This window comes from Vigna umbellata, chromosome 4 (assembly GCF_029865625.1).
Source record: "Vigna umbellata cultivar VRB3 chromosome 4, Vumbellata_1.0, whole genome shotgun sequence".
Classification (NCBI taxonomy): domain Eukaryota; kingdom Viridiplantae; phylum Streptophyta; class Magnoliopsida; order Fabales; family Fabaceae; genus Vigna; species Vigna umbellata.
The window spans coordinates 30,767,306-30,788,479 of record NC_142168.1 but is presented as its reverse complement, the minus strand read 5'-3'; the positions used below and the strand labels follow the sequence as shown (position 1 = coordinate 30,788,479).

At 36.6% G+C, this 21,174-nt stretch overlaps 3 protein-coding genes across 3 annotated transcripts; 2 read left to right on the top strand and 1 right to left on the bottom strand.

Annotated features, from left to right (window-relative positions):
* The first annotated feature begins 1,161 nt into the window (after nt 1-1,161).
* Nucleotides 1,162-5,297, top strand: LOC124824352 (uncharacterized). Its single transcript, XM_047296781.2, has 7 exons — nt 1,162-1,319; nt 1,714-2,037; nt 2,597-2,811; nt 3,015-3,303; nt 3,390-3,475; nt 3,555-3,646; nt 4,375-5,297. The coding sequence occupies exons 2-7, from the start codon at nt 1,738-1,740 to the stop codon at nt 4,620-4,622; spliced, it is 1,230 nt and encodes a 409-aa protein (XP_047152737.2). The 5' UTR covers nt 1,162-1,319; nt 1,714-1,737; the 3' UTR covers nt 4,623-5,297.
* Nucleotides 5,298-9,005: 3,708 nt separating this feature from the next.
* Nucleotides 9,006-14,517, top strand: LOC148199870 (kinesin-like protein NACK1). The gene is made up of 15 exons (XM_088113738.1): nt 9,006-9,141; nt 9,696-9,936; nt 10,060-10,146; nt 10,241-10,341; nt 10,519-10,635; nt 11,046-11,127; nt 11,213-11,280; nt 11,395-11,454; nt 11,530-11,654; nt 11,786-11,984; nt 12,068-12,178; nt 12,261-12,353; nt 12,434-13,381; nt 13,568-13,896; nt 14,023-14,517. The coding sequence occupies exons 2-15, from the start codon at nt 9,699-9,701 to the stop codon at nt 14,348-14,350; spliced, it is 2,886 nt and encodes a 961-aa protein (XP_087969864.1). The 5' UTR covers nt 9,006-9,141; nt 9,696-9,698; the 3' UTR covers nt 14,351-14,517.
* A 957-nt stretch (nt 14,518-15,474) lies between these two features.
* LOC148199869 (uncharacterized) lies at nt 15,475-16,730 on the bottom strand. Its single transcript, XM_088112790.1, has 2 exons — nt 16,119-16,730; nt 15,475-15,999 (listed from the first exon to the last, which is right to left on the bottom strand). The coding sequence occupies exons 1-2, from the start codon at nt 16,728-16,730 to the stop codon at nt 15,475-15,477; spliced, it is 1,137 nt and encodes a 378-aa protein (XP_087968916.1).
* Between the last annotated feature and the right edge of the window lie 4,444 nt (nt 16,731-21,174).

Genomic DNA, 21,174 nt, shown 5'->3' with positions numbered 1-21,174 from the left:
ACTTTTAAGAATAACATTTCAAAACAATAAAAACATATTACAACAATACAAAAGTGTCCTAAATAAGTGACTTGGTTTTTGCTTTGTCAAATTTGATTTTAAAACCAATTAATTTTACTCAGAAATAGAACATAATTTCAACCAATCACAGTTCAAATATGAATTCTTGTATACATGTCATTCATTTTGTTTCTGCATTCAATCCTGGTTGATCACATTGCATGAATGAAACAAGGATGAGAATTTTAGTCTCAAACATTTGGCCTTTTTTTTTCTTGTTTTTCCCTTTTGATTTTTTATAAAATACAAATATTAAAATATTACAAAGTTTTCAAATTATTGAAAAACTAAAAAATTATAAAAATACCCATATGCACAGAAAAATTAATAAAATTAATAAAATTAATAGATGTTAACAATTTTAGAAACAATAACTTATTTATTTCAAATTTATTGATTATATAAAAAAATTTCTAATTTTAGATCTTTCTGTGTTTATTTTATTCTTGATTAAATAAAAAATAATTTATTACATGCAATAACTTATAATTGAATAAAAATATACATTATTTTTGGATTTAATTAAATTTTAAATCTATTATAAATTTGTGTATTCTCAATTAGTTTCTATTAAATTTTTATACTTTTTAATCCTGTTTAATTTTTTAATAGATAAAATAATTATTATTTATTATTGTAAAAGTCAGATCATAATATTATTTTATTAATTAGAAATTTTCACTTTTTTAACACCTAAAGAAAAAAATAATATAATAGATTAAAATAATAATCACATTACTTAATTAATGGAAAATTAAACAACAAAAATTTAATTAAAAAATACAAAAAATTAAATGTCTAATAAATAAAAATAATAAAATTCAAAATTAAGAGGACTTAAGACTTTATTTACCATTATTTTATAAATATATATGCTATTTATTTAAACAATTAAAAGAAAGTATTACTAATAGACAAAAGATGAAAAAAAGAAAGAAACCTATTTAGTTACTATACAAACCAAATGCTAACAGTTGCATACTAGGATATCATATCTACCAATTTCTCAACTAATTCCTATGTTTATCAAAGTGTTTTTATTAATATGTATTTTCCACAATAATCATGCTCCTAACCCCACCAAATTCAGCACATGATATTCTCCCTCATGGTGGCACCAAGTTTCTATAAGCCCATTCTTCTCTGTTCCACTGTGGTTCAAGAAGAAACTTTTCTTCTCCCTCTCTCTGTCTCTGTTCATTACTTCACGCATATATTCCTTCAAATTCATTCTACTTTCTCTCATCCAATCAATCAAGGTACCCTCCCTCTCTTCCCTTTCGCACATTCTTTGATCCTCTTTTTCTTCACGCCAACTCTCTTCTGGGTTTCTGTCATCTTCAGATTCTCATCAGAACTTCATTATTGTTATCTTTTTATTCCTTATTGGTGTTTGGTTGCTGAGAAACTCCCAGAAAATAACCACTGTTCCCATGTATTGATCCTCTTTTTGCTCAAAGCATCTGTCTGTGTGTGTGTAGAGTCTAGAAAGAAACTCAGAGTATTGACCGGCTTCTGAATTTTCTTTGGTTTTTTGGTCCTTCATTGGAAAAATAAAAAAAGACTAGTCTTTTTTCAGTCTGGGTCTGGTATTCTTCTTCTTTTCTTGATAATACAATATTTCCCTTATTTTTTTTTTGTTTTTTTGAAAAGTTACTTTGTTGAGAGTGGTGGAAAATGTTGGGGACGGCTTTGCAATTTGGAGGTGTTCGTGGTGATGATCACTTTTACATTCCGGTGAAGGCAAGGAAGAACCAGAATCAGCGTAAACTGGTACAAAGAGAGAGGGGTGGTGAAACTGAGAGTGCTGATTCAATTTCAGAGAGGGAACTTATTGCTTCTGAGAATGGGAATCCCAACGAGTCTTCATACTTGTTGAGCAAACCATCTTCTTGCTCTTCTGTAGAGTCTGCTAGCAACATTGATCGGTTTCTGGGGTCCACAACTCCTTTAGTCCCAGCTCAATATTTAGCTAAGGTTGATCTCATCTTGTCCATTATGCGTCTTTTCCTTTATGCAATTATGGAGTTGAGTTATCTTCTGAGTGATGATTTTTACTTTACTGGACTTGGAGAGTACAACAATATCCACTTAGTTTATTTTTGAGTGTGAAATTGCCAAATTGATTTTGGTTAAAATTGAGTTTGAAGTAAACTGATTTATGTTTGAGTGTTTTTATTCTCAAAACAAGTTAGTAGTAAAACTCTGTAGATTTTTAATCGAATGCAAAAGTTGATTCAGAATATCAATTCTGGACCAAGAGTCAGTTTGTCAGAATGAACGAAATATGTGAAATATGTGAACGTTATCATGTTGGCTGATGTATATAAATGTAATCTTGGATGATTCAACCTTAACAGCTAATCAAACACATGTTTTTTGGTCTTTTTTTCTGTTCGTATCTAACTTACAGTTGATGGAATGCTAAATCTTGCAGAAATATTTTACCAGCTTTAGGCATAAGATTGATGAATTTCACTCCTTTTTCACTCAGCTTACTTACTCTGGACTTGGTTTTGTTATGTTGTGGGTGTAGACAACAATGAGAGGTTGGAAGACTTGTGATGTAGAGTATCAATCTTACTTTGCCCTAAATGATCTCTGGGAATCGTTTAAGGAGTGGAGTGTATATGGAGCAGGAGTCCCTCTGGTACTTGATCAAAGACAATCTGTTGTCCAATACTATGTTCCTTATTTGTCGGCTATTCAGCTATATGGTCAATCAGACAGGAAGTCAAATACTAAGTCAAGGTATTAACAATTTCTCATCTCAATTATTAGGAACTTCTTTTTAACTTGGATTCTTTCTTTATTTCTGGCGACTGATTCCTGTATGTTGTCAATAGTATGCCAACAATACATTGCTTCATGTCTTATTGTATGTTTTTCTGAAGAATGCACTACTGCGCTTTTGTGTGTAACCATACCATGTCTCCTTTTTTTTTTGTCATCAGGTACACCAGTGAAGACAGCGATGGTGATTATTACAGAGATTCAAGCAGTGATGGAAGCAGTGACAGTGAATTTGGAAAAAGGACTGAACTTTTTGTAGCGCAAGGAAATGGTCAATATCATAAAGGTGACGTTTCGATTCAAATGAGCAGGCTATCTGTACATGATAAGCGCAATAGAATGCAAGAGGGATTTTCTAGCGATGATAGTGAAACTGGGAATTCTCAAGATCTTCTTTTTGAGTATTTTGATCACGATCCTCCTTATAGTCGTGAACCATTGACTGACAAGGTTAGTACTGGTTTCTATTAATGTGTGGCTTTTTTGCTGTTAATTTAAACAATCCATCTTATATGTTTTTTATTTTATTTGGACAGATACTTGATCTTGCACGGCACTATCCTAGCCTCAAGTCACTGAGAAGTTGTGATTTATTGCCAGTTAGTTGGATGTCTGTAGCATGGTGAGAACAACTTGATTTTTTTGCTTTAGTAACTATTGCTGCATTTTCTACTATCTAACATTTTTTATGCATCTTTCAGGTATCCTATATATCGAATACCCACTGGTCCAACATTAAAAGATTTAGATGCATGCTTTCTTACATACCATACACTGCATACACCCTTGACAGGTAATCATGGAACTTTAACCTTATGTTTGATCTGCAGTGGCATTGTAGTTCTTACTTATTGTAATGCAGCTATCTAATGTACATGTCATTGTTAGATTTACTCATGCATTTTAATGCCAAGATTCGTCAACATTTGGCCTCATTGTTATTAGATGTACTTTCATATTAAACTTATTTCTTCTTTACCTGTTTACAAAATCTCAAGAACGTAAGATTATGAAAACAAAATATTCCTTTAGAGAATCAAATATGAAATACGCATCTAAAGAGTTTTTCAATCCCAAACACTGGCACATAGCAGCATGTCTAAAAGTTTAGATGTAGATTATAAATGCTAAAGATTTCAAAATTAAAGGCTAATTCAAAAGTAATAATCAAAAGTCACATATATTAAGACAAACACATTAAGCATACAAGGAATCAAATAAGTTTAAGACTATGAGGAATGTGAGAGCAGGAAGAAAAGGAACAAAGGGAAGAACTACATTAGTGCATTTAGTGCAAATGTTCTGCATTAGTGCATTTCCTCATCTTTCATCTTTGATAAGGAATAATTTGTTAGAAGCATGCCTCTCTGAAAAATTATTCTAGTAATAGATTACTTCACTTGGTGATTGATTTTATAAACTTTTTCATGCAAGTAATGCTTTATTACAAAAAAGGTAAAGGTAATTAGAGTTTTATAACTTTACCTTCAATGTGTATTAATTTTCTTTTGATTTGTGCAGGAAATGGAGGTACCCAGGGTCCAATTTTGGTTTATCCAAATCACGTGGATGGTGTACCAAAGATTTCCTTACCAACTTTTGCAATGGCTTCCTACAAGTTAAAGGGGTCTATATGGACACAAAATGGAGTTAGAGAGAGTCAACTAGCAAATTCTCTCTTGCAGGACGCAGATAACTGGTTACGGCAGCTTCAAGTGAATCACCCAGATTATCAGTTCTTCAAATCACATGGCACATACCACAGGTGAACCAAATGAGATGACATGTCATTACCTTCTGATGGCTAAAGCTGTTAGCCTTAAATTTCTGTGTTCATTGCTCAATTCAAACTTGGTATGGTCCATCCATCAATAGAGACTGATGTTTGGCACTTCTAATGTGGATTCCTCTTCCTGTTACACAAGCTTAAGCAGCACAAAAGATGAGCTGGTCTCAAGTCAAGAGTGAAATAGAGATTGCTAAAGTGAAAAAAAAAAAAGAAAAAGAAAGAAGAGATGGATAAAGTTAAAATAAAAGAAAGAAAAGGGGTTTTGTGTGGAGAAAAACTGTCACATAAGTGTAAAATTCTCATGGATGGGAGATAAAGCACAACATGCAACAAAAAAGGTTTTCACGGAAGAATATGTGAGATTAAGCTAGATGATCCCAGACTTTTGAGCTAAAATAACGATTGAGTTTTCAGTCTAAATATATACTGGTAGTTATGTTATGTTGTGATTTAGAAAAGAATTGATGGAATATGTAATTTCTGCATGACAAGGTACTGTTGTGGATCCAAGTAAGTGTATCTGGTGAACACCTTGTTACATGGGCTGTACAATAGTTTACCATTTTAAAAGAAGTGTTGTATTCTTGAGATGTTAATCATAAGCTCTATCAAAGTTGTAGTATTTAGACAAGTATGAATTGTGTTGTTGGCAGTATGAGTGGCATGTTTGGTTAGAATTAATTGGGGGAGAAATAGTGCTTTTTGCTCTGAAGGTTTTCTAATAAAAGAAGATAACATGTCACCCGTTACCAAATCTGATATGACTCTTTTAGGGCAAAATTGTAAAACATGGAGTGTGTGAAATAGGCACGTTGAGCGTCAATGGTCCCACCCAATGAAATATTGTTCAGTTTTCATGTCTGAGAATTCAAAGATGTGTTGGGAAACTCAATGCATTGATTGGTGATGCTGCAAAATCATAAATGATTGGCTTTTCTTTTTGAAAATTTAACTTAACCACTTGTGCGATCTTTTCATATTGACTGTTTAAACCAATAGTATTGGACCTGCACTGAACATTCGATTGGTTGTGTCTAGATTTATTTATTTTTATTTATAGTTCTCTTGTCTCAATAGGATTCCTATCATGTTTGTCTTGGCCAAGGGTCTATTGTTCTTCATTTCTCCTTTTTATCTGAACTAAAGTTTCTTCCCTTTTAGTTTTTTGGTGGTTATCTTTTAGTTTCTTCCCTTGTGCAACTATTCATTTTTCTTTGCCTCTTTTCAAACATGATTATTCGATTATTGAAGTATGTTCTAGGTATGTTTTAGGGTGTGTTTGGATATGAATTGGACGAATTGATTAATTTTAATTGATGTGAATTTGTAAAATTGATTTTGAATGAAAGTGATTTAAAAGTGATTTTGTTTGAACAACATAAAATATGAATGTGATTTTCATATAAATGTTGTTTGGAAACTTGTTTTCAAAATTGATTTTGAGTGTATAATTATTATAATGGACTTTTATATTTATATATAATTTTCATATAAACATTACTATTTTTACTTTCAAAATTGAAGTAAGAAATAATTTTTTAAGTGGTTCCTAAATTAATAAAGATAAAAACATACAAGATTGACTTCATATAAACATACAAGAAAAGACTCTTGTTGTAGGGGAAGTGGAGAACCATAGTCTTTTGTTTGAGGGGATGATTGTTAATATACAAACAAAGTTCCACATAAATCTTTTGGAGTATAGTATCAAAAGCAAGCGAACAATATCTTACCCGTGTGAAGATTTATGTGTGTTGAATCTCCCTACACTCATATATATCAAAGTCGATTTTGGGTGCCTCTGACGTGAAACCAAAGAATTTTTTCTGTTCTTTGAATTACTATACTTGTCTTAACCATGAATTAATATACTTTATACCCCTTAGTTAAGTTAGAGATATTTCTTGGTATATTTACCTTAAAAAGTTAAGGACTTTTAGGTATGAGTAATCCTTTATTAGTAAGGAAAATGATGTTTTAATAAGTAAGCTTACTTTTAGACATGATAGGATTGATTCGTTTAGAAATTCTACTGAAAAAGATTCAAATTTTACTATATTTGTTTTTCTCCTTTATCATTTTTGAATTTTGTGTGTAATATTGACCTATATTTTCAACTTTAATTAATAAAAAAAATAATGAGAGTGTCTATAATATCATACCTATCAGGATGGTGTTAAATCAAGTATATATTTTGATGGAGCAATGCATAAATTATTATGAAAATAGATAATAGTGATACAAGTATAATTATTAAGAGTTAGTAAATATATTTATTTATTTTTTTAACTAGGTAGGTACATCTAAATTTATATTCATAACTTTACATAATGATTTGTTGATATTTACAAATTACATCTGAAATAAAACTAAAACTGTTTACTCAATAATAAGTGGTAATAGTGAAGTTTAACCTTCCCACTTTCTTTTAAGTTCCCATTGCATAAACTATAACATGAAAAAAAAAACTTGACTATTTTGGAAGATTAAAATAATAATCTCAGTTAAGCATAATAATGTTTAGTTCTTATCTGACATGTTGTATCATCCTCAGAATAATTATACTTTTGTTAGTTACCAATAACTAAAACCTTTTATTCAATGTAAAAAAATATAATTATTTAAATATTAAAATAAAATATCAAATGACAATTGCATATTTATCAACTAAATATTAAAAACTATATACAATTATATATAATTATAGTAAAAACTCATACTTATAATGATAACAAAAATAATGAAATTATAATTATTAAAATAAATATAAATAAATTTTACGATTTAATTATAGACAACTTTTATTTATTTCATAAGTGATTTTTATTTATTTAGTAAATTATTTTTATTTATTTAATTTTAAAAAATAATTAAATTTAAAAAACCAGTTTAATTTAAATAAAACAATAACTTACAGGATAAAAATAAAAAATAAATAAATATCAAAAAGAAAAATCTCTTTATATATATAAATATAGATTAAAATTTTATTATGTGTATATTCTTTGAAGAAAAACACAATAGTTATATTCTTATTATCTATGTAAGAATTTGTCAAAATTGAAAAAGATGAAGATATAATTTGGGAACTCTATTTTTAATTTAAATAGAAAATTTTGAATTTAAATTTAATTTATAACACTCTATAATCATATTAATTATTCTTTCCCAGTTACATAATTATGCTTCAGTTTTTTTTTCTTTCTATTTTCAACCTGGGTTCCACATTTTCAAATAAATTTTTATTAGTTATTAATTGAAATACTGTCGTAATAATATAGTTAAATAATGTATTTTTAACCCTAATTGAAAAATAACACCAAAATCAATAATAAAATATATAATGGTATAATCTATATGATTTTTTATAGTAAAATATAGTTATATAATTGTTAAAATTATATATTTTTTATATATTCATTACATATTGTTTACTAAGTTATATAAAATTCCATGATAAATTTTAAAAAACTTACAATTTTACACAATTCATAATAATTTTTTTATAAATTAAAAATATACTAAGTTTGCAAGATTAAATTATTTATCTTAAAATAATACATAAATATATAATTTTTCAACAAATTATACAAATAATTTAGATAATAATAATTAAATAAATTTATAAAATATAAAATATAATAAATTTATCCATTTATCATGCTTAATATTTTCAATAGCAATATTCCAAATTTTATTTTATCATGTTTGAATTTCATGAACACTCCAAAACTAAAAACCACATCTAATTTAAAATTTGTTAAAGTGTTTGATTATTTATCTTTAGAAGTAAGTTTAGTAGAAGGAAAGCAAAGCACCTCTTGTATTTAGTTGAAAATTGTATTTACAAATCTTATTATTAAAATACAAGTTTCTGTGCATACACCATTTTACTTAAACTTAATTTTAATCAAAGTTATCTTTTCAAAATCAGTATTATTTGAAATAAAGTTTATAAATATAAACACTTACCAATATCTTTGTAGATAAGTTTTAAGATAAAATTCTCCAAAATATTAAAAAGACTAAAATACAAAAATCAAAGAAAAACCCTTTATTCTTTTTGACATTTTTTGTCGGAAAAAAATTTTTAATTTGATAAAAGCAAGTAAAAAAATAAAACATCTCAGAAGCAAACAAAACAGAAAACGTTAGTTTTCAAAACAGGTCCCACTGCTTGAGTGTCCGTCAATGATTATTATCTGGCGAATGAAAACGTTGGAATAACTCAGAATTAAATTAATAACAATTAATTAAAACTATAGTGTAATAGATATTATTTAATTAAAAAAGAAAAGAAAACTAGCCGTTGGAAGAGTTCCCGAATTCAAATGAAATGGTGGCGTCGTGCACACACACCAATGCGCTATCTATCATTTGAATCATCACAATTGCCACACACAGCCATTGCTCTTCCAATTGAACTCAACTCTCACCAGCTTCGCTTTTCTCTCCTTCTTCTAAATCTGAGTTGAAGAAATTACTCAACTAGGGTTGATGTGAGTTTATGCTTCCGTTTCCTTTTATTTCGCGATTTCTTGTTGAACTCTCTGATGAGTTGATTTTGCATTTTCCATTTGAGGATTGGAATCTATTATTAATGTGCTTCTTTGTTTACTTGCTTACTTCCCTGTTTTACTCCTTTACTCAGTTTAATGCTTAAAATCAGTGGTTGATGTAATAAAATTTAAAACATGCAATGTAATCTTTCCCTTTTCTGTGTTTGGTGTATTAAAATTAAATTTCATTTCATCCTTTGCTAAACTTAATCTTTTCCCGTTAAAGTATTCTATAGTGAATCTATACAACTTCAGTCTCATTTTCTTTTTGTTAAAAAATCTTCAACTCAAATGTTCTTTAGGTGAAACTCTCTTGTTTGATATTTCTTTAGCACGATTCAAGTCACATTAGGAGAGATCTCATTTGATATAACATCAATTCAATGTTTGAAAATTGAACAAGAACTTATGAACTAACCCTGAATATGAACTGATCTATTAACTAAATTTTCCCTATTTTTGATTGTTGATGATTTTCTCACTACTTTTTGTAGAAAATGACTTTGAAAACCCCAGGAACACCAGTTTCGAAGATAGTTAGGACTCCGGTATCAACTCCAGGAGGGTCAAGAGCTAAGGAAGAGAAGATTGTGGTCACAGTAAGGTTAAGACCTTTGAACAAAAGGGAGCAATTAGCCAAAGATCAGGTGGCATGGGACTGCATCAATGATTATACTATTGTGTATAAACCACCTGCACAAGAACGGGCTGCCCAACCTATCTCATTTACTTTTGGTATCAAATGAAATTACTCACCTTGTTTTGCTATGATTAGTTATTAACAGTTTCTTTTATCCAATTCTTAATTTAATATCTTAAACTTTTTAATATTTGTTGACCTAGCTTTTTACCCTGCAGATAAAGTTTTTGGTCCTGCTTCAGTAACAGAAGCAGTATACGAAGAAGTAAAGAATGTGGCATTATCTGCACTAACAGGCATTAACGGTACTGCATTTCAGATGTTTGTTTTTTTCTGTCTAAACGTCCATTATCTGCTGGAGAACGAATTACATAACCATTGCATGCTTATTTTCTGCAGCTACAGTTTTTGCTTATGGACAAACTAGCAGTGGAAAAACATATACAATGAGAGGCATAACAGAGAGGGCTGTCAATGATATCTACAAACATATCTTGAACGTAAGTTTCTTCAAGGTTTCATTGTAGTTCACATTCTTTTCAGTTATAGAATTGAATTCTTGTTGCCATGAAGAGAATATTTTGTCTGAGTTTTAGTTTAATATATGTAATAAACTATTACAATTTTGAAGTTTGGTGAACTGCGTGACTAAGATATTTCAATTGGCATTATTACAGTCTCCTGAAAGGGATTTCACTATAAAAATATCTGGACTAGAGATATACAATGAGAATGTAAGGGACTTGTTAAATTCAGAATCTGGTCGCAGTTTGAAGCTTCTTGATGATCCTGAGGTAAGATTCCAATTTAGTGTTTTCTCTAATACTAGGAAGCTCACAATTTGGGGACTTCCTGATCATGAATTTTAAAATTTTCATATTTTAATATTCTGCCTTATCTTTGAAGATATTTTGAAGTTTTTTCTTTTCTTTTCTAATGAGAAAGCAATTCAGTAGCATGCTTTTTCATTTCTTTCCTTCTTAACGATATATTCTTCATGTAATGTAGAAAGGTACTATGGTTTAGAAACTCACAATTTGGGGACTTCCTGATCATGAATTTTAAAATTTTTATATTTTAATATTCTGCCTTATCTTTGAAGATATTTTGAAGTTTTTTCTTTTCTTTTCTAATGAGAAAGCAATTCAGTAGCATGCTTTTTCATTTCTTTCCTTCTTAACGATATATTCTTCATGTAATGTAGAAAGGTACTATGGTTGAGAAACTAGTGGAAGAGACAGTAAAAGATGACAAGCATTTGAGACATTTGATCTCCATTTGTGAAGGTAGGGAACTTCCATGCTTGTATGATGTTATATACCTATTGCGCATTAAAACAATTTAGTTTATTAAAGTTCTTTTAATTGGCAGCTCAAAGGCAGGTTGGCGAAACTGCTCTAAATGATAACAGCTCGCGGTCTCACCAGATAATAAGATTGGTCAGTGACAGTAGTACAATTATTTGCTGAAATTCAGAAGATCATCCTATTTTCCTTTCCCTCTCGTAATTAATATGAATATCATATTTTTCTTCCTTTTGGTGTATATTGCAGACAATTCAAAGTACCCTTCGTGAAAATACAGATTGTGTGAAATCTTTTGTCGCAACCTTGGTAATTTGAGGTTTCCCGCTTACTTTTAATTGGATGAATTAGTTCTTGTTGAATAATTCATGTCTGTGATTGCAGAACTTTGTTGATCTTGCTGGAAGTGAGAGGGCTTCACAGACACATGCAGATGGCACTAGGCTGAAAGAAGGCTGCCATATTAACCTCAGCTTGATGACTCTTACAACTGTTATAAGGAAGCTCAGGTCAGAATCGACGCTGTTTTACAGAAGTGAATTTAGTTGTTATAATGGACAATATTGTCTAGTAGAGCTATTAGAATTGAGTACTACTTTCACCCTCTTCTAACTACTTGTATTCGTATCATCATATGCAGTGTTGGAAAAAGAAGTGGACATATACCTTATAGGAATTCAAAGCTTACACGTATATTGCAACATTCCCTTGGTGGGAATGCTCGCACTGCCATTATTTGTACTTTAAGTCCTGCACTGAGCCATGTGGAACAATCACGAAACACTCTCTTGTTTGCTACCCGGGCAAAGGAAGTAACAAATAGCGCCCAAGTTAACATGGTAACGATATGTTCAGTTACCTGATAATCATTTATTGGTTTTCCAAATAAGAAGACGCAAATTTGACAGTTTTCTATCAATAGGTTGTATCAGACAAACAACTTGTTAAACATTTACAAAAGGAAGTTGCAAGGCTGGAGGCAGTGTTGCGCACTCCCGATCCTTCAAATGAAAAGGATTGGAAAATTCAACAGGTAAATAGGAAAATGAAAACTGATCATTAGGAGGAACAAGTATCATAACATGTACTGAATATTGTTACCTGATTTTTTCCAGATGGAAATGGAAATTGAAGAGCTGAAACGCCAGAGAGATCTTGCACAAACTCAGGTGGATGAATTACGCAGAAAGCTTCAGGATGACCCAAAGGTATATTTCTCTTTTTTATCTACCCCTTTATCTTTGTAATGATTGATTTCAACTGACTTTAAGATCATTTTGCAATTCAGGTCTCCAACCCAGTTGAATCACCACATCTCCCAGTCAAGAAGTGCCTCTCATTCACCGGTGCACTATCATCTTTTAAACCAGATCCAGGATGTGAGAACGTAAGAAGATCAGCATTAAGACAGTCCTTGAGGCAGTCGTCTACTGCTCCTTTTACCCTTATGCATGAAATTCGCAAGCTTGAGCATCTCCAAGAGCAGCTAGGTGAAGAAGCCAATAGAGCCTTGGAAGTATTACAAAAGGAAGTGGCATGTCATAGATTAGGTAACCAAGATGCAGCTGAGACAATTGCAAAACTGCAAGCAGAAATAAGGGAAATGCGTTCTGTCAGGTCAACAACACCAAAGGAGGTTGAAGTTGGTTGCATGGTTTCTGTCAACAAGAGTGTCAGTGCTAATCTCAAGGAGGAGATTACCCGGCTTCATTCACAAGGCAGCACCATTGCAAATCTGGAACAGCAGCTTGAAAATGTTCAGAGGTCCATAGACAAGTTGGTGATGTCTCTCCCGAATAACTTTCAACATTCACCCAATGAAGCCTCCCCTAAGCATAAAAAGGAACACAGGAGGAAAAAGTTGCTTCCTTTGTCTTCAAGCAATGCTGCCAATCGCCAAAATTTCCTAAGATCTCCCTGCTCACCATTATCTATTACACAGCAAGTTTTGGAACCGGATGTTGAAAATAAAGCTCCCGAGAATGATGATATTATTTCAATTGATATGCCTGAGTCTGAGAAGGAGACTCCAACAAAGAGTGAAGAAGCTGGAGATGTTTCATCGAAGGAAAATACTCCCGTTTATCGACGTTCTAGTTCGGTTAACGTGAAGAAAATGCAGAAAATGTTTCAGAATGCAGCAGAGGAGAATGTAAGAAGTATAAGAGCATATGTGACAGAATTGAAAGAACGTGTGGCGAAACTGCAGTACCAAAAGCAGTTACTTGTTTGCCAGGTATGTTTTCTGGATGATAAAGTATCTTCCAATACATTGCATACTTTTCATTTTAATGAATTTCCAATAGCTTTAGACTCATGTTCTTTTATTTTGGATATTTGTAGATAAAAAATCTTCATACTTTGAAGCCATTGCACATTCTTCATTTTAATGTATTTGATGTTTTTTTATTTGGATATCAAGGTGCTTGAACTTGAAGCAAACGAAGCAAATGGTCACAACATAGACAACGAAGAATACCCATGTGAACAGGAGGAACCCCAGGTCCCGTGGCAGATAACATTTAAAGAGCAACGACAGCTGATCCTTGAATTATGGGATCTATGTTATGTCTCCATCATCCATAGGACCCAGTTCTATTTGTTATTCAAGGGAGATCCAGCTGATCAAATATACATGGAAGTAGAACTAAGGCGTTTGACATGGTTGCAACAACAACTAGCAGAACATGGGAATGCAAGCCCAGCTCCTCATGCTGGGGATGAACATACCACTATCTCATTGTCATCAAGGTTCTCATCAGTTTACTCATAATGAACATACATTATATGCAGTTTAAACTGTCTTTATATATGAACACTTACGCTAACCATTATGAATTAAAGTTTTTCAATGATATATATTTTTGTATTATGCAGTATGAGAGCTTTGAAACGAGAAAGGGAATTTCTGGCCAAGAGACTGACATCACGTTTGTCGTTGGAGGAGAGGGAAGTGTTATATATGAAATGGGATGTTCCTCTTGATGGGAAGCAGAAGAGGATGCAATTTATCTGCAAACTCTGGACTGATCCTCATGATCCTATCCATGTACAGGAGAGTGCTGAAATAGTTGCAAAGCTTGTGGGATTTCGAACAGGAGGGAACATGTCAAAGGAAATGTTTGAACTGAACTTCGTGCTTCCATCCGACAAGAGGCCATGGTTAATGGGCTGGAATCCCATTACAAACTTGCTTAATTTGTGATAGATTTCATGTTTGTATATTACGGTACCATTAAAAAAGTCTTGTAAATGCTAATTGATTTTGGCGCATTTCTCAATTCAAAATTATTGTTTTGGACTATGTTCTTTGTTCCAATAAACTGATCCATTCATTTGGATTCCCATCATATACAAGAAGCATGTTGTCAATGTGTGTACTTCGCTTACTTTTGTATTTTATGTATGGAATTGTACCTTTAGGTGACAGTCACACACATGATTCAGAGACCAACGCTGCAAGAAAGAGACAGGTTATGGGTTGATTCAGAGACTGAAACCAGTATGACCCACCAAGATTGGGCCCGATATTTTAAGCCTAAAGCCCAACTTCTCAAACCCAATTTATTTCGTAGGCTACTTCTAATTCATTCTAAAATGAATTTTCTGAAATCTATGTTGCATTAAGAAATTTCTATAACAGCTAACATGAGTTTTTTGTTCTAGGAAGTATTCCACATAATCTAAAATATTATCTTGACATGAGAAATATTTCACTTTTAAAATCAAATACGATAATGAAGATAAATATATATATGTTAATTATAAAGGTGAGATGATTTGACTTTTGACATTTTATTTTTAATTGAAAGAAGGCAGGCAAGGGAGAACCATGGTAATTCCAACTAGGTTAGTATTTCCTTCCACATTCTATCAGAAGAACACAAGAAAAGAAATATCATTATAACCAAAAAGAGGAACTACACAAAGATAATTTGTTACGTGCCTGACCACGTAACCTTGCTTCACACAATGAACGGAACAGTACACAAGTGAATAAAACCTCTTTATTAATGAGATTCGGGAAATAACGAACAAAACCAATGACTGGGAGCAGGTTCTCCTTCAGCCACACGAGAGCATAACCTCTCTTACAATATTCCAATAATCAAAAGCATGCCCTAACCCTAGGTGCCTCTCCTAATTAATACTAATTACGCCTTCCAGAAAAGGTAAGGAATAATCATAATTGCCAATTTATTATAATTAAACTTAATTGCCTATTTAATGTAATTATCTGGAAAGAATAAATCTGTCCTTATTAACTCTATTTATTACTGTCTTAATTACAGTAATAATCTGCCTATCCATCAGCTGGCCAGCTATTCATTATGGACACTCGTCCTCGCCCCTCGCAGGGACGCTCGTCCTCTCGTCCATGTTAGGACGTTCGTCCACATTCTGCTCGTCCTCGCTCGTCCTCGCCCCTTGCTCTGAACGTTCGTCCATGTTGGGGCGTCCGTCCTCGCCCCTCATCACCCTCCTGTATCTCTTCCTCTCATACACTTGCCAGGCCCTAACATTACCCACCCCCTGAAGATCAACCTTGTCCCCAAGGTTGAAGTCAGGATATTGGTCGTGGATGGTAAGGGCATCTTCCCATGTAGCCTCGTCAGGTCCTCCCCCTTCCCATTCGACCAAGACTTCCTGCCGTGCGTCCTCCCCCTGGTGTACTTGCCTGTTATCCAACACTCTGGCCGGTCGTGGAGACGGTTCTTCCACCTCCAAATCTTTGGGTAACTCTGGCTCGACCGGGTGGTCCCCTACTGCCTTCTTTAATTGGGACACATGGAACACGGGATGTATTCGGGCGGTCTCTGGTAATTGCAGCTTAAATGCGACTGCTCCTACCTGCTGAATGACCAAGAAAAGGACCAAAGTAGCGAGCGGCCAATTTAGACTGCACCATGGACGACATTTGTCGTTTGACGGTGAGGTCTAATCTTCAGATAGACCCAATCTCCCACTCTTACTTGGGACGGTCTTCTTGTCTTATCTGCCTGCCTTACCATCAACTCCTGCGCCCTGGCGAGATGGAACTTTAGCTGGCGGAGGGCTTCATCTCTCGTCTGTAATTCCTGACTGACGGACTCCACTAAGGTCTCTCCTGGGACGAACCTATGCAGGGAGGGTGGCGGTCTCCCGTAGACCGTTTCGAAGGGCGTACATTTGGCTGATTCCTGATAGCTGGTGTTGTACCAATATTCCGCCCATGGTATCACAGTGCTCCAGCCCTTGGGCTGCTCTGAACAGAAACATCTCAGATACCCTTCCAGGACCCTGTTGAGAACCTCCGTCTGTCCATCCGTCTCCGGATGATAGGCTGTGCTCATCTTCAGTCGAGTGCCTTGTAACTTGAACAGCTCCTTCCAAAAGTTACTTAAGAACAGTGGATCCCTGTCACTTACGATCGAGAGTGGTACCCCATGTAAGCGGACAACCTCTTTCACGAAGATTTCGGCTATAGTGCGAGCGGAATATGGGTGTTTTAGGGGTATGAAGTGTCCGTACTTGCTGAGCCGATCCACCACCACTAAGACAGCATCATATCCTCTTGACTTGGGTAGTTTGACAATAAAATCCATACTTATCTCCTCCCAGATGGCGTTGGGAATGGGTAACGGCTGCAGCAGTCCTTGCGGAGATGAGGTTAGATATTTATGCTGCTGACAAACTAGACAGTGGGCCACGAAGTCGGTCACTGCTTTCTTCATTCCCACCCAGTAAAGTGATTGTGCCACCTTGCGGTACGCGGTAAACCCCTGAATGGCCTCCTGTATGAGTAGAATGAAATTCTGCTATCAGCTTGGGCACCCAGGCCGAACGAGCGGACAGAACGAGCCTCCCTTTATAGTGCAAACGCTCGTTCTCCAGCGTGTACGAGGGGTGGGAGTTGGGGTCCTTCTTTAAGTCCTCAATCACCTTCCGTAGCTCCTCATCCGCCTCAACTTCTTCCAAAATCTCTCTGAAATCTTGCCAATATGGCCGAACCACCACCCTTAACTCCTTCTCATCCCGCAGCTCATCCTCATCCTTGCGTGATAGGGCGTCAGCCACCTTGTTGGTCACCCCGGATTTGTACACGATCTCAAAGTCGTATCCCAGGAGCTTGGCCAGCCAATTCTGCTGATTTTGTGTGGTAATGCGTTGCTCCAAAAGGTACTTCAAACTCCTCTGATCCGTGTGAACCACAAACCGTTGCCCCAGTAGGTACGGCCTCCAATGTTGTATGGCCAAAACCAGCGCCATGAGTTCCTTCTCATAGATGGACTTCCCTAACGTTCCCTCCGACAGCGCTTTGCTAAAGAAGGCTATGGGCTGCTTCCCTTGCATGAGTACCGCTCCTATCCCCCTCCCGGATGCGTCACACTCAATGTGGAACGGCTGATTAAAATCCGGAAGAATCAATACTGGTGCTGTCGTTATGGCCTTCTTCAACTTAAGCATGGCGCCCTCTGCTTGTTCCGTCCATGCGAACTGCCCTTTCTTGAGGAGGTCGGTCAAAGGCCGGGCAATCTTCCCATAGTCCTTAACGAACCTCCTGTAGTAGCCGGTCAGCCCTAGGAAACCCCTCAAGGCCTTTACTGTCTTCGGTTTCTCCCACTCCAACACTGCCCGCACCTTGTCCTCGTCCATCTCCACCCCCTTCTCTGATATCCGATGGCCTAGATACCCTATTTGAGTCCTGCCGAACTCGCACTTCTTCCGGTTGGCGACCCAGCTGTGTGTCACCAGTTCCCTTAGCACCGTCGCCACCTGTTCCAAATGCTCGTCCCAAGTGCGGCTATACACCAGTATATCATCAAAAAATACTAGTACGAACTTCCTCAGGTAAGGCTGTAATAGTTGGTTCATGGCACTCTGAAAAGTGGCTGGCGCGTTGGTGAGGCCGAACGGCATTACCATGAATTCGTAGTGGCCCTGGTGCGTCCGGAAAGCAGTCTTCTCTATGTCACCGGCTCCCATTCGTATTTGATGATAGCCTGACTTTAAATCCACCTTCGAAAAGTACTTGGCTCCCCTCAGTTCGTCCAACAACTCCTCTATCAAGGGAATAGGGAATTTGTCAGGCACGGTGGCTCGGTTGAGGGCCCTGTAGTCCACGCAAAACCGCCAGCTGCCATCCTTCTTTTTCACCAAAATTACAGGGCTTGAATATGGGCTGGTGCTTGACCTTATGACGCCTGCCGCCAGCATTTCCGCCACCTGTTTCTCAATCTCCCCCTTCATTACATGGGGATATCTGTATGGCCTTACGTTTACGGGGTCCGTGCCTTCCTTCAAGGGAATTCGATGAACCATTCCTCTATCAGGGGGTAGTCCCTCCGGCTCGTGAAACACTTCCGCGTATCGCTCCAGGATTCGCTGCATGTCGAGCGTCTGCGCCGGAGTCAGTTCTGGACCGAACGTTTCTTTTTCCGGAACGTACGGTTTGGGTCCCTTCTCCTTCTCGGTCTCCCCAAGCTCCCACACCAATGACCATATCTCAACTTCCGTCATTTTAAGCAAGGCTGACGGTTCTACCAACCTCCTAGTTAGCGTTGGATCTCCCTTGATATCACCCTGCTCCCTGCTTGTACGTACGCCATGGTTAGCTGCCTCCAGTTAATGACTACCTCGCCCAGCTTAGCCAACCATTCGACCCCCAATATCACATCCACTCCGCCCAAGTCGAACAAGTGAAAACGTTCGTTAATCACCACATCTCCTACCTGGACCGTTACTGACTCACAACATCCTCGCGTCTCCTTCCTCCGCCCATCCCCCAAACTCACCCGGTAGGATGGTGTATCCACCACGGGTAAGGCTAGGTCTTCTACCAGCTCCCTGCTTATGAAGTTGTGGCTGGCGCCACTGTCAATTAGGATCAGAACCTGCTGCGTCCCTATCTGGCCGTGCAGCTTCATCGTTTGGGGCTGGGTGAGCCCTCCGGCTGAGAAAGCAGACAGCTCCAGTTGTTCGCATTCTACCTCTTCCTCCTCTTCCCCTCCTGGTTCCTCTTCTTCGGCCAAGATCAGCGTCCTAAGCCCTCTTTCTGGGCATCGGTGGCCTGGACCGAACGGTCCATCGCATCGGAAACACTTCCCCTCCTCCCTGCGCTTGACGTACTCTGCGTACGGTAAATCCCGTACGTTCCTGCCTTGAGCGTTAGAGAACGTACGCTCATTCCCCCTCCTGGGGCCTCCTTCAGCGTTCGTTCGGTTCTGGTTGTTGCGGCTAGGGTCCACCCTTGCCACGGACCCGCTCGTCTTTCCCCACGACTGCCCTTTGTTGCTGATTCCTCCACTTCCCCGCGTCCCTGTTTGGAACGCCTCTACGTCCCTGGCTAGTCTCATGACATCCATAAAGTCCTTCGGATCTAGCAACCTGAGTTGGTTACGAATCCCCTCTTGTAGGCCGGCCATGAAATACCCCAATAACTGTGCCTCGGGTATTTGTTCTGCTTGACTCACCAACACCTCGAATTCTTGGATGTAGTCTCCCACGGGACCCGTCTGTCTACATGCTGCCAGTCTCTCAAAAACCGTTCCTTGATTTCGGCCTCCAAACCGCACCACTAATGCCTCCTTTAACCCGGCCCATGTCCGGTTGCTGGCCTTCTCCCTCCAAAACCTGAACCAGTGTCCTGCTATTCCTTCCATGCTGATGTACGCCAGCCGCAACTTCTCGTCCTCGGGCACCCCTTGGAGTTCGAAGAATTTGTCCGCCCTATAAATCCAGTTCATAGGTTCGCTGCCTTCGAATACGGGCAATTCAACCTTCTTCCTCCAATAAGGTTGTTCTTCCCGGTATCCCCCTCCTAGTCCTCCTCCAGCTCTCTCATCCTCGTCATTCCTTCTTCCATGTACTGACCCCTGGCTACTATCCAGGTGTCCCTCCTCCCGTCGACCTCGCTCGCCTAGTATCCTTACTAGTTCCTGGACCGCTGATTCCAGCCCGCCCATGGAGATTTCTAGGGTCTCTATCCTCCCGTCCATGGCAGTCATTTTCCCCTCCATCACGCTCTCCTTCCTTGAATATGATCCGGCAGGTCGGACCAATTTGTTACGTGCCTGACCACGTAACCTTGCTTCACACAATGAACGGAACAGTACACAAGTGAATAAAACCTCTTTATTAATGAGATTCGGGAAATAACGAACAAAACCAATGACTGGGAGCAGGTTCTCCTTCAGCCACACGAGAGCATAACCTCTCTTACAATATTCCAATAATCAAAAGCATGCCCTAACCCTAGGTGCCTCTCCTAATTAATACTAATTACGCCTTCCAGAAAAGGTAAGGAATAATCATAATTGCCAATTTATTATAATTAAACTTAATTGCCTATTTAATGTAATTATCTGGAAAGAATAAATCTGTCCTTATTAACTCTATTTATTACTGTCTTAATTACAGTAATAATCTGCCTATCCATCAGCTGGCCAGCTATTCATTATGGACGCTCGTCCTCGCCCCTCGCAGGGACGCTCGTCCTCTCGTCCATGTTAGGACGTTCGTCCACATTCTGCTCGTCCTCGCTCGTCCTCGCCCCTTGCTCTGAACGTTCGTCCATGTTGGGGCGTCCGTCCTCGCCCCTCATCACCCTCCTGTATCTCTTCCTCTCATACACTTGCCAGGCCCTAACATAATTTCCATCACCATATCTAGATTCCTGTTAGAGTCAAAAGTGAGAGAGGAAAGACTCTTGACATGTATACACATTACTGTAAATGGCAAATCTTCACCTAAAAATCTTGTGCAGATAGTTTAGACTAAAATATTAATGCTGATAGTGGCTATGTAATTTTAAAATAGCCATTAATTTTTATCATGTCTGATGAAAATTACTCACATATATATGTTGAGAAAGTTATCTATATATAATACTCATATATGATCTGCAGGTCTCTGATTTATATTTCACTAGCCTTTAAATAGCCTTTAACGTTCATACTGAGTATTATATATCAGTGTGTCATGTTAGTGGGCATATAAGCCAAAACTGTTTTCACTTTCGTGAATGACAAACCTTGATTGTCTATGTTT

What these genes read in the sequence shown, in the direction of transcription:
- LOC124824352 (XM_047296781.2), top strand. Translation starts at nt 1,738, where the DNA reads ATGTTGGGGACGGCTTTGCAATTTGGAGGTGTTCGTGGTGATGATCAC. An exon ending in CAGCTCAATATTTAGCTAAG is followed by an intron (nt 2,038 to 2,596) that starts GTTGATCTCATC and finishes TTGTGGGTGTAG; the next exon opens with ACAACAATGAGAGGTTGGAA. An exon ending in AGTTGGATGTCTGTAGCATG is followed by an intron (nt 3,476 to 3,554) that starts GTGAGAACAACT and finishes TGCATCTTTCAG; the next exon opens with GTATCCTATATATCGAATAC.
- LOC148199870 (XM_088113738.1), top strand. Translation starts at nt 9,699, where the DNA reads ATGACTTTGAAAACCCCAGGAACACCAGTTTCGAAGATAGTTAGGACT. An exon ending in TGCACTAACAGGCATTAACG is followed by an intron (nt 10,147 to 10,240) that starts GTACTGCATTTC and finishes TATTTTCTGCAG; the next exon opens with CTACAGTTTTTGCTTATGGA. An exon ending in AGCTTCAGGATGACCCAAAG is followed by an intron (nt 12,354 to 12,433) that starts GTATATTTCTCT and finishes TTTGCAATTCAG; the next exon opens with GTCTCCAACCCAGTTGAATC.
- LOC148199869 (XM_088112790.1), bottom strand. Translation starts at nt 16,730, where the DNA reads ATGGATTTTATTGTCAAACTACCCAAGTCAAGAGGATATGATGCTGTC. An exon ending in AGACAAGAAGACCGTCCCAA is followed by an intron (nt 16,000 to 16,118) that starts GTAAGAGTGGGA and finishes TTGGTCATTCAG; the next exon opens with CAGGTAGGAGCAGTCGCATT.